This window comes from Lithobates pipiens, unplaced genomic scaffold, assembly GCF_037356315.1.
Source record: "Lithobates pipiens isolate NorthernLeopardFrog02 unplaced genomic scaffold, aLitPip1_a1.2 Scaffold_16, whole genome shotgun sequence".
NCBI lineage: Eukaryota > Metazoa > Chordata > Amphibia > Anura > Ranidae > Lithobates > Lithobates pipiens.
The window spans coordinates 155,878,632-155,890,668 of NW_027507748.1; the positions used below are offsets into that span (position 1 = coordinate 155,878,632).

The following is a 12,037-nucleotide window of genomic DNA, read 5'->3' on the forward strand; positions in this document are numbered from 1 at the left end:
TACGGGACTAGGGGGGTGGTTTCCTTTCTTGTTTCTCCCTGGTGGGCATTCAGTCCCTGGTGGTGTCCAGCAGAGCGTGGGACTTCCATGGTGTCTGAAGCCCCCCCATGATGGCAGCTGGTCCCTCTGGGTCTAATGTTCCCCTGGATGCTTTGTCGTCAAGCCCGGAAACCTTCATTTCCGGGTTGAAGGGGCGTGCAGGCATAAGGCGGGTAAGAAACGCCCCCTTCGTTTTCTGGGGGGTACTCTGATCCGGAGTCGGGCTCTGCCGTAGCGGGTGGCCCCTGCCTGGGGGGCTCAGATGAGTCGGCCCCTGATCCTTTGGACAGCGAGGAGGAATCCTCTGCTTCCATCAATGCACATGAAAAAGCACTGGTGGGCACATTTATTACGGCTCTGGGTGATACCTTGAAAATTGAGGATTCGGGGGGGGGGGGGCATCTGACGAGGTGTTAGTTCCTTTTGGGTCTCATAAGCTGGTCCAAACCACTAAGGTGTTTCCTTACCTGTCTTATTTACAAGGATTGGGAACACCCGTAGTGGTTCTTTTCAGTCCCGAGACATTCTTTGGTGTGTTATCCCTTTGAGGAGACTTTGCTGAAGAAATGGTCTTCCCCCTCCTGTCATTGATCCTCCAGTATCTAGGTTGAACAAGGTGACCATGATTCCTGTGGAGGGGTCCCCTTCAAAGAGCCTCCTGACAGAAAGACCAAGGCGGTTGCTCGGTCTATGTTTACGATGGCAAGTTCGGCCCTTCGTCCGGTGTTGGCCATGACTCTGGTGTCGTAGACACTCACTGAGTGGGCTAAGCTGTTTCACCGCGAGTTGGGTAATAAGCAAGTTTCTCCTGTCTGTGTGGAACTGGCAGACTAGTTAGTGCAAGTGCTCAAGTATATTTGTCACGTGGCCTTGGACACGGCCCCACTACTTTCTAAAATCCCTGTGTTCCCTGGTTCTTGACCAGTTGCTTTGGCTTAAGTACTGGTCGGCGGACCAAATGTCTAAGAAGACTTCGGCGGATTTGCCTTTCCTGGGTGGGCGGCTATTTGGAGCCACTCTGGAAGACAACGTAAAGGATATTACTTGGGGGAAGAGTACCTTTCTCCCGCAGTCCAAAAAGGTCAAGGAGCCCCATCGCAGGCAAGGCCCCTCCTTTTCTGCTCACAAGCGTTTTTTTCATCTGCCTGGTTCTGCAGGCAAGGGTTTCCAACCCGCCAAGGCTCCCGCGGGTGTACCAAAGTGTCCTTGGCATCGCAAGCCTGCAGACAAGCCCTCTTCCGCATGAAGGTTCACCCCCGGCCGACGTGTGGGTGGGGGGGCTGCCTTCGGTGGTTTGCGTACCGGTGGACTTCCCTTCTCTGGCTACAAAATAGTTTCTTTCCTGTCCACCAGACAGGTTTTTTCCCTCCAATCTTATCTTCCCCCTTCTCGTCGGTAGGCTTTGTTTGGTGCGTTGCAGGACTTGCTTCTTCGGGGGGGGGGGGGGGGTGATAGTTCCGGTACCAGCTTTGGAAAGGTTTTGGGGTTTCTACTCCAATCTGTTCATAGTTCCAAAGAAGCAGGGGGTTCGTCCAATCCTGGATCTCAGGACCCTCAATTGTTTTGTGAAGGTACGTCCTTCCTGGACGCGTATTTGCATGTCCCCATCTGTGTCAGGCACCAGTGTTTCCTGCGCTTTGCGGTCGGGGATGAACACTATCCATTTGTGGCACTTCCCTTTGGCCTGGCCTCTGCTCCCCGGGTCTTCACCAAGGTGCTGGCACAGGTTCTTGCATTGCTGAGACAGTGGGAGATCACAGTCGTGGTCTACTTGGACGATCTCCTCCTGTGATCAGCTTCAGGACTGAGGGACAATGTGGCAATTGCCATACAAGCCTTTCATGCGTTTGGCTGGGTGTTAAACCTTCAGAAGTCCGTATTGCTTCCGGCCCAATGCCTGGAATACTTTGGGGTTGATTCTTGACTCTGCGTGGGCGAAGGTTTTTCTTCTGCCGATCAAACTTCAGACCCTTCACTCTGTGGTGAGGTTGCTGCTGTCCCGCAAGTGGTCGTCTCTACGTTTTTGCATGCAGGTTCTGGGCCTCATGGTATCTACCTTCGAGGCGATCCCATATGCCCAGGTTCACACTCAGGTCTTGCACAGGGAGATCTTATCCAAATGGGTCAAATCCGTGGTATCTCGGATGGTCAGATCCCCGTGGGCCGTCTGACCAGGGCCTCGCTCCATTGGTGGCTGCGGTCTCTGGCCCTGCGGACCTGGAAGTCGTTTCTCCATTGGACGTGATCACGATGGATGCCAGCCTGACCTGCTGGGGGGGGGGGTTTGAGCCTTTGATCGGCCCAGGGCCACTGGATATCCGAAGAGTCCTGTCTATCGATTAACATTTTGGAGTTGCGTGCGATCAAGTTATGCCTCTCCATTTGGAAGCAGCTGCTGTGCGGCCATCCAGTCAGGATCCAGTCAGACAATGCCATGGCGATGGCTTACTTCAACCACCGGGGGGTTGAGGAGCTCAGCAGCAGCGCTAGAGGTCTCACATTCTGCAGTGAGCAGAACTTTGAACATCAAGTGCCGGCTATCTTCGCTGTCTACATTCTGGGCATAGAAAACTGGCAAGCGGACTACCTCAGCTGTCAGTTATTGGATCAGGGGGAGTGGTCACTGCATACGGAGGTGTTTCGCCTCGTTTGCCTGCGATGGGGCATGCTGGACGTGGATCTTCTGGCATCCCGGCTCAATCGGAAGGTGCAGAGATTAGGTGTATGTGTTGGACGCTCGGGTGGTGCCGTGGGGGCATTATCAGCTCATTTATGCCTTCCCTCCTCTTAAGCTCCTCTCTCGTCTGCTGCGCAGGGTAGAGGCCAAGGAGATACCGGTTATTCTAATTGCTCCAGATTGACCTTAGCGTCCATGGTACGCTGACGTGGTATGGATGGTGACGGACGCCCATAGCGACTGCCGGTGCGAGAGGACCTTCTGTCTTGGGGTCCGATATTCTACCCTGCTTTACTGTCTCTGGCTTTGACGGCCTGGCTATTGAAAGCCAGGTGCTGAGAGACTGAGAGTTGCCGGTTTCTGTGATTCCAAACTATGTTGAAGGCGCCAAGTCCACTTCATGGAGGATTTATCATCACACCTGGAAGGCTTACATCTTTGAGACTGTGGGGTGGCATTCGCACTCCTATTTGGTATCTAAGTTCCTTGTGTTCCTGCAGCATGGGGTTGATCAGAAGCTGGCTCTGAGCACTATCAAGGGGCAAATATCGGCTCTGGCTATCTTTTTTTTTTTTTTTTTTTTTTTTTTTTTAGTGGCCGCTGGCTACTCACTCGTCGGTGCGTTCCTTTGTTCAAGGAGTTGGGCACTGTCTCCGTGGGATCTAAACGGTGTGCTCTTGGTACTTCAGAAGCCAACGTTTGAGAACTCCTTACTCATGCTCTCTCAGAAGGTTGTCTTTCTAGCAGCTTTTACGTCTGCTCGGCGAATTTCTGAGCTGGCAGCCTTGTCGTGCAAGTCTCCCTGTTTGGTTCTCCACAAGAATAAGGTGATGCTTCGTCTGCATCCCTCATTTCTTCGAAGTTGGTATCTGTCTTTCATCTAAACAAGGACATTGTCTGTCCTTGTGTCCTCGACCGTCTCACCCGAAGAAGGTCACCTTGCACTCTTTAGATGTGATTTGGGCTCTCCGTGTGTATCTGTCGGTTACGACTCCTTTTTGGAAGTCGGATTCGCTGTTTGTAAACGTGGATGGCCTGAGGAAGAGCCTAGCGGCCTCTTCAGCCACTATTTCTCGTTGGATCAGACGACGATTGTCCAGGTTTATGCCATTAGGGGGCAGCTGCCCCCCTTTCCCATCACGGCACATTTCTACCAGGGATATTAGTGCTTCCTAGGCTTTCCAACATCAAGCGTCTGTTTCTCAAGTGTGTAAGGTTCACACCGTGCACACGTTCACCAAGTTTTACAGGGTGGATGTTTGGGCATCTTCAGATGCGTGTTTCGGCTGCAAAATTTTCAGGCGGCCATCTGAGGTTTTGGCTCCCCTTATGGGGGGTTCTGTTTGGGTGAGGTTATTTTTCCTTTTTTCTGTGTTCCCACCCCTTGTTGTGGCACTGCTTTGGCATGTCCCTAAGGTCAAGATTCGAAATGCTGTGTCCGTCAATGAACGAAAAAGAAAACAGGAATCTTTTCTACTCATCGTAAAATCCCTTTCTCTGCGTTCATTGACAGCCACAGTACCCACCCCTCCTGTTTGTTTGTACTGCTTTGTAACGAACTGAGCTGCCTGTAGCAGAGTGGGTTACTACTAGTAAGGATTGCCCCTAGGCGGTGCTGTGTTTGTTCTTTTTTTTTCTGCCTAGTCCTACTCCTGAAGGTGGTGATATAACCCTAAGGTCAAGAATGGAAGTGCTGTGTCAGTCATTGAACTCAGAGAAATTGATTTTACGGGGAGGAGAAGAAAAATCCAGTTTTTCATCAAACATCAGCTGTGGTGCCAACATCGCTGGACTCCAGGACAGGTAAGTGTCCTATTATTAAAAGCCAGCAGCTGCAGTATGTGTAGCTGCTGGCTTTTAACTTTTATTTATTTTTATTTTTTTGGGCAGGCGTCCGCTTTATTGTAAAGGGAACACTATTACTCAATAAGACCTGAAATCAAACCTCAAACAAATGTACGTACATTCTCTGTATTGGTTGAATTTGATTATGCATCTGATCTACCTTTGCTCTTGACTGTTTTCTACATTACTTTATCTCAGTTTAAATATCATATCCCTCCAAATGTGCTATATTTTTTTATTTTTTAGGCTACGGTGAAGGTTTTAGAGGAGAAATGTCGTAGTCAGACAGAGCAGTTCAGTCTGCTGTCTCACGAGTTGGAAAAATTTCGTCTGCAAACAGGAAACATTGACCTCCTCACCTCTACACTGGTGAATTCAGAACTGCCTCCACCTCAGTGTTGCTCCACTCCTAGTCTTTCTTCAGTCCAGCAAGACACAACGGGTAATTCTCTACATGGGTTTCATGAATCCAATATATTGTTTATTATGAAGTTGCGTGTCTTTCCAATTGTTAAATACGCAAACGCCTGTTATTTGAATTAAAGTTGAATAGCCTTGAAATTTCAATCATAGGAAACTGCTTTCTTGGCTGCACTTTAAGTTGAACTTTTCACCAGTAGTTTATGAGTAGATCTGCATGGGTTAGATTAATAGGGGCTTGTCAAATCCTGCTTACAATCCTTTAAACCCAAACCTAGCATCAAGCCCCACTGAAATCTGGGGGGGGGGGGGGGGGGGGCATGCTAATCCTCAAACTAAATTCTGACCAATTTCTAAGATAATAAGCAAACTACTGTCAAGAAACACAGAGTTCAGCAATCTATAGGCAGCTTTGTTAGGCCTCCATATATGAGGGAAAGATGAGGTGGGATTTATCTTGAAATAATAAATGGCATGTATTATTTTAGCGAGAATGCCCACAAAAAAAATTTGAGTGGCAGAGCACTGTAATACAATGCAAACTGTGCATCAACCCCAAATTCTCCTTGCAGCAAAGATTAGAAATTTGTCAACTGATGTCCAGCAGCGGAAATCTTGTGCGGCAGCTTTACAGTGCCGGAATACAGCAATAAAACGCAAATTGTGAGATGAAAAACATGATTTACCCTACAGCAAACATTTGAAATTTGCCAGCTGAGGTCCAATTGTGGAAACTCTGTGGCAGCTTTACAGTGCCAGAGTGCTGAAATAGGTCTAAGAGGTGGCAGGTAGCAATTTTTTTGTGGTGGGGAGATGAGACAAATGTAGCATTAGAAGCAGGGATTTTGTAGTTCTTAAAAATCCAAGACTGGTTCATTTTAACCTCTTCAAGCCTCGGACTTTTCTGACACTTGTTGCGCATATACATAACCCTTTCCCGCCGAGCGTACGCACATCTGCGTACTCGGCTTCCGGGGGGTATACCGGGATGATGCCCGCACCTGCAGGCATCATCCCGGTACCGTTTTTTACAGCAGGCGATTGGCTATCCAGGCATAACAACCGATGCGGCTAAAAGCCGCTCGGCTGTTATGCCGGAGGAGCGGGAGGGGACGTCCCCCCCTCCCGCCGCCTCTCGCCGCTGTTACCGGTGCTCCCGCTCGATCGGGAGCACCGATTAAACATCCGTGGGCTCTGGCTGCTGGGGAGGAACTGGAACGAAGCCGTAATCGGCTTCGTTCCAGTCTCCTCATCGTAAACACGGAAGCGACGTCATGACGTCACTTCCCGTTTACTCGGCTGCCAATGGCGCCGGTTTTAAAAAATATCCGGTATTCAGAATCGCCGTTTTCGGCGATCTGAATACATTGAAGTGTAAAGGAGGGGTGGGGGGTCTTTTAGACCCCCGATCCCTCCATAAAGAGTACCTGTCACCACCTATTACTGTCACAAGGGATGTTTACATTCCTTGTGACAGCAATAAAAGTGATCAAATTTTTTTTTTTTTTTTTTAAACAATTTAGTCATTTAAAAATAAATAAAATAAATAAAAAAATAAAAAAAAAATTTTCAAAGCGCCCGCCGTCCCCGCGAGCTCGCGAAGCAAAGAAAACGCATACGGAAGTCGCGCCCGCGTACGTAAACGGTGTTCAAGTCACACATGTGAGGTATCGCCGCGATCGTCAGAGCGAGAGCAATAATTCTAGCAGTAGACCTCCTCTGTAACGCTAACCTGGTAACCGTAAAAAATTTTTAAAGCGTCGCCTATTGAGAATTTTTAGGTACCGTACTTTGTCGTCAATCTACAAGTGCGCGCAATTATAAAGTGTGACATGTTTGGTATCTATTTACTCGGCGTAACATTATCTTTCACATTTCGCAAAAAAATTGGGCTAATTTTACTGTTTTGTTTTTTTTTTATTCATGAAAGTGTCCCTTTTCCCAAAAAGTTGCGTTTAAAACACCACTGCGCAAATACCGTGTGACATAAAATATTGCAACAATCACCGTTTTATTCTCTAGAGCCTCTGCTAAAAAAATATATATAATGTTTGGGGGTTCCAAGTAATTTCCTAGCAAAAAATATGGATTTTAACTTGTAAACACCAAATTCCAAAAATAGGCTTAGTCATGAAAGGGATAATATATATATATATATATGTGTGTGTGTATATGTGTATATATATATTATATATATATATATATATATACATATACATACATTTTTTTTTGTAGTAGAGAATAAAATGGTGATCATTGCAATATGTTATGTCACACTATATTTGCACAGCGGTCTTTCAAATGCTATTTTTTCGGAAGAAACACACTTTCGTGTATTAAAAAGTTAAATTGCTACACAGAGAAAAACATAAAGCAAAGTTCTGAATTGAAAAAGTGATTTCCGATGTATCATGTGTTTCCACACATCTAAACACCTCAAATCCATAAGAACTGAGAATGAGAAAGTGCAGTGAATGCTTCCTAAAAAAAACATGCAATGATAAACCACTGGCAGAAATCAAATCTTGCTGTATTTTATGTACCCCCATTAGGGGAAGGTGAAAATAGTCTTTGGGTCCTTTAATATGAATAAATGTGCCACTTAAACTGAATCTGTGCACAGACTATGCAGACCAAAGTTCTTGAATATTTGGAACAAGCAGTAAACACACTTTAGCCTTGCTTAGCACTACACACCGCATGTGTTTTCCACAGAAATCACACAGCATTACTATGCAATTCACATGCGATTCTGTACAGTGCAATTTGAGCCCATTCATTTTGGATGGCTCAAATCACACCACATCCGCATGAAAAATGTGTGGGTAGCTTTTTTCTTTTTTTTTGTTCACAAACCAGATCGCATGGGTTTCTACAAACACACTGCATTTTGAGACTGGCTTTCGGGGTGTCATTAACTTTCAATTGACACCCGAAGCAGATCTCATGAACACAGTGCGATTGCTATGCGGTGTGGGAAACACACAGGAATCGCTGCGTTTCCTGCACCACACCAGTGTGAACCAGGCCTTAAAACAAGTCTGTATTCACTACTGTAGCTATGCACTTTGTAAAAAAATGAATTGTTGTTTGCAACGGAGCAAAAAAAAGCACATGGTTTGTGTCTATGTCACCAGTGGGGATCCCCGGAAGAGAAGGTTTAGGTCCGCTCAGTGCAACTAAACATAGCAAGTAAATAAGACGTGTTGTTTTTTTTTTTTTTTTAGAAAAAAAACATTTACGTTTACAACTGCTTAGAGGTAAAAAATTTGCAGTAATTTTATTGCTTCCCACCCCCCAAAATACTTACCTAGTCCTCATTCAAACAGCACTGTGCCTGTCCTCAGCGGTCCCCTCCTCTCTCCTTGTTCTCACAGGACACAGAGGCAGTAGTGGGGAGCCATTGGGAGGTGGGCCAAGCCACACTGTGTGTGTGTCTATGGAAGCATACAGCCTGGCTCGGGGGCACACCCGTATGTGTGTCCCCATAGTATACAGCTTGCTATGGGGGCACACACAGAGAAGGAGTGGAGAGTTTTGGCAGGGGACCCCATAAGAGGAGGTAAGGGCACAGAGCTGGTAAGTATAACAGGTTTATTTCTCTTTCATTCATTGACGGACACAGCTCCTTTAAATCTTGACTGTAGGGTTATCACACCACCTTCAGGAGAGGACTAGGCAGAACATGTAACACATGTAAAAACAGCAAGACTGCATAGCTCCACCCAGGGGGTGGTCCCTCTGGCTATAACCCCTCAGCCTGCCTCCTGCACCTCAGTTTTTTTTTCTGCCTAGTGAAGGGGAAGGGACCATTGGTCCTGGGAATTGTAGCTTTTTTTCCACAAGATTTTGAGCCAGTGATCTTCTATCAACAGCCGGCTGGGTGACAGGCTGGATAATGTAGATCCTTGTAGTCTCTCCAGCCTGGCCATCGAGCTTGAGCAGGCCGTAGCTACACGCTGGGTCGGTAATGACATGCCCCTTCTGCTCCAGGGGCGGCTGGTGAGCTGTATGCTCCGGGGCACACATGACCGGGCTACTGCTGTCTGTGTCACAGTATGCCGTGGCCAGCAGCCACCCCGTACTGCTCGGGTGATGGGTCTGTGGTGGAATGCGTCCAGCTATTCAGACCGGACGGGTAAGCACAGCTCTCCCTGCCTTGGCAGGATAGAGCAGCTGGGCATTCCCTGAGGGTGTTGATTAGGGGGTCTCTCGCTCTCCCTTTTTCCCTCTCTCCCTATCCCTTTTTCCCCTCCTCCCCCTGCAGGGGCTGCTGCATGACTGGGCATGAGGTGCTGTGGATGTACTTGGGCAGGGGCTGCGCTGGCTGTTTGGGTCCATTTGTTGTCTTTCTGCCTCTTTTTTCTGTATGCGAGGTGCCTGTGTAAAATTTTCCTCAGAATGGGCTGGCACCATTTTCCGGCGGGCGCTGCCATTTTCCTGTAGTTTCTATGCAGAGTAAGGCTGTCAGCCATTTTCTAGAGGTCAGATGGCCATTTTTTTTGATGTTTTCTATAAAAAAAAAAAAACGGCCAGTGCCCATTTTCTTGCAGCCTCATCACGATTTTACCTCCAGTGCTGGCTCGTTTTACCTCAGAACAGTGCATTTTTTCACTCTGGGCACCTGTGATTGGACACAGAACATAGCGGTCAGCGGCAGCACTTGGTCAGAAAAAATGGATGGCTCCTCCGGTCGTTGACCCCCCCAGTATCCAGGTTAAATAAAGTAACCACAATTCCAGTAGAAGGGATTCCTGCATTCAAGGACCCTACCGACAGAGCCGAGGCAGCGGCCCAGTCCATGTTTACGGTAGTGGGTTCAGGGTTACGACCTGTACTGGCCACTGCCTTGGTGTCGCACACGCTTACTGAGTGGACAAAGCTATTGCACTGTGAATTGGAGAAGCAACAGTCTCCCCCGGTCTGCTTAGAATTAGCAGACCAGTCAGTACATGGCCTTAAGTGTATGTATGTCTGTGATGCAGCTTGGATACAATCCCCCTGCTCTCTAGAGCATCGGTATCTACAGTGGTGTTACGGCGCCTGATTTGGTGGTCTGTGGACCAGGCATCTAAAAAAAAAAAAAGCTCTGGCGGATTTCCTTGGTGAGAGTCTATTTGGATTTTCACTGGATGACATTATTAAGAATGTTACAGGTGGAAAGAGCACATTACTCCCACAGTCCAGGAAGGGTAAGAAGCCACTCCGTAGGCAAGGGCCCTCCTTTTCCGCTCAGAAACTGCTTTTTCGCCAGCCCGGGACGCGCTGGTAATCGCTCCCAGTTCTGACAGGGCGTCTGCTGAAGGACAAAAGCATCCCTGGTTTCGCAAGCCAAACAAGCCTGTGAGCAAAAATGCTACCGCATGAAGGTTTGCCCCTGCCCAACACTCGGGTGGGGGGTCGCCTTTGGGAGTTTGCAGCTCGGTGGACCTCACTGCTGTCCGACTAATGGGTCTGCGAACTGGTTTCATTGGGCTACAAGATATTTTCTTTCTTGTCCACCAAACAGATTTTTTTTCCCTCCAGCATACCTTTACTCCCAGCTCGCCGAGAAGTCCTGTTAGGGGCAGTAAAGGACCTGCTCATACGCAGGTTGACAGTGCCTGTTCCAAAGCTGGAAAGGTTTCAGGGATTCTACTCCAATCTTTTTGTAGTCCCCAAAAAGGAAATGTTACGTCCAATCCTGGACCTGAAACCCCTCAACTGCTTTGTGAAAGTACAAAGGTTCAGAATGAAATTAGTTTGCTCTGTGGTCGCTGCACTCCATCAGGGGGACTTCCTGGCATCTCTGGATATCCAGGATGCATACTTGCATATACCCATATGCCTCAGGCATCAGAGGTTTCTACGATTTGGGGGAGAGCACTACCAATTTGTAGCTATTCCTTTTGGCCTGGCGTCAGCACCCTTAGTCTTTACCAAAGTGTTGGCTCCAATTCTGGCGCTGTTAAGGCAATGTGGGATTTCAATTGTGGGTTACCTAGATGACCTCCTTCTGAGAGCAGCTTCAGCCTCAGAATTAAGGGAGGATGTGGCGATCACCATGCAAACTGTACAGGAGTTTGGTTGGGTACTGAACCTAAAAAAGTTGGTGCTCGTGCCGACTCAACGCCTGGAGTACCTGGGCTTATTGCTGGACTCTGTGGAAGCAAGAGTTTTTCTCCCTTCAGACAAGCTGCAGACTTTCCGAGCCTCGGTGAAGTTGTTGATGGACCGCAGGTGGTCGTCGTTGCGCTTCTGCATGAGAGTTCTGGGCCTCGTGGTAGCCTCCTTTGAGGTGGTACCGTACACCCAATTTCACTTTCGAGTCTTGCAGAAGGAAAACCTGTCCAAATGGGACAAATCTCCGTTATCCCTGGATCGTCAAATTCGGGTGAGCCAGTCAGTCGGGGATTCTCTTCTCTGGTGGCTGAGGTCTCCGGCTCTTCCGCCCGGGAGATTGTTCCTTCCTCTGTATTGGACGATGATCACAACGGACGCCAGCCTGACCAGTGGGGCGGAGTGCTGGGGGTACAGTCGACCCAGGGCCTTTGGTCGCGGGAAGAATCCCAGCTGCTGATTAATGTGCTCGAACTTCGGGCGATCAGGCTTTGCCTCTCCACATGGTCAACGAGGCTACAGGGGCGTCCGATCAGGATCAAGTCGGACAACGCCACGGCAGTGGCATATGTCAACAATCAAGGAGGAACAAGGAGCTAAGCTGCAGCATGGGAGGTCGCTCACATCCTCTAGTCGACACGTGCCAACCCTGTCGGCCATTTTCATCCCGGGTGTAGAAAACTGGCAGGCTGACTACCTAAGTTGCCAGATGCTGGACCCAGACCAAAATGTTGTCATGCCTTAGTGTCCACTAGAGGGAGTAAATGCACATACCTCTTTTAACATTGCCTCTCAGTCAGCTCTGTGAATGCCTAAGTGCAAGTGTGTGGTCTCATTCATGCAGCTCATCGGGGGACTCCTGAGAAGTAATGTATTCTTCCCCCTGAGGGAAGGGGCTAGCAGATACATCGAGTGTAGTAGCCCCCCCCCCTCCTCGGTATCGTGTTTTTTCTGTGT

General features: G+C 48.3%; 1 protein-coding gene across 11 annotated transcripts in view; it reads left to right on the plus strand.

Annotated features, from left to right (window-relative positions):
* TSPOAP1 (TSPO associated protein 1) overlaps positions 1-12,037 on the plus strand; it is a 376,947-nt gene that overhangs the window by 236,980 nt on the left and 127,930 nt on the right. For all 11 annotated transcript variants that reach the window (XM_077480674.1, XM_077480675.1, XM_077480679.1 and 8 more), the window contains one exon: positions 4,808-5,003. In XM_077480674.1, coding sequence (XP_077336800.1) covers positions 4,808-5,003 — 196 coding nt within the window. The remainder of the gene's footprint in view (positions 1-4,807; positions 5,004-12,037) is intronic.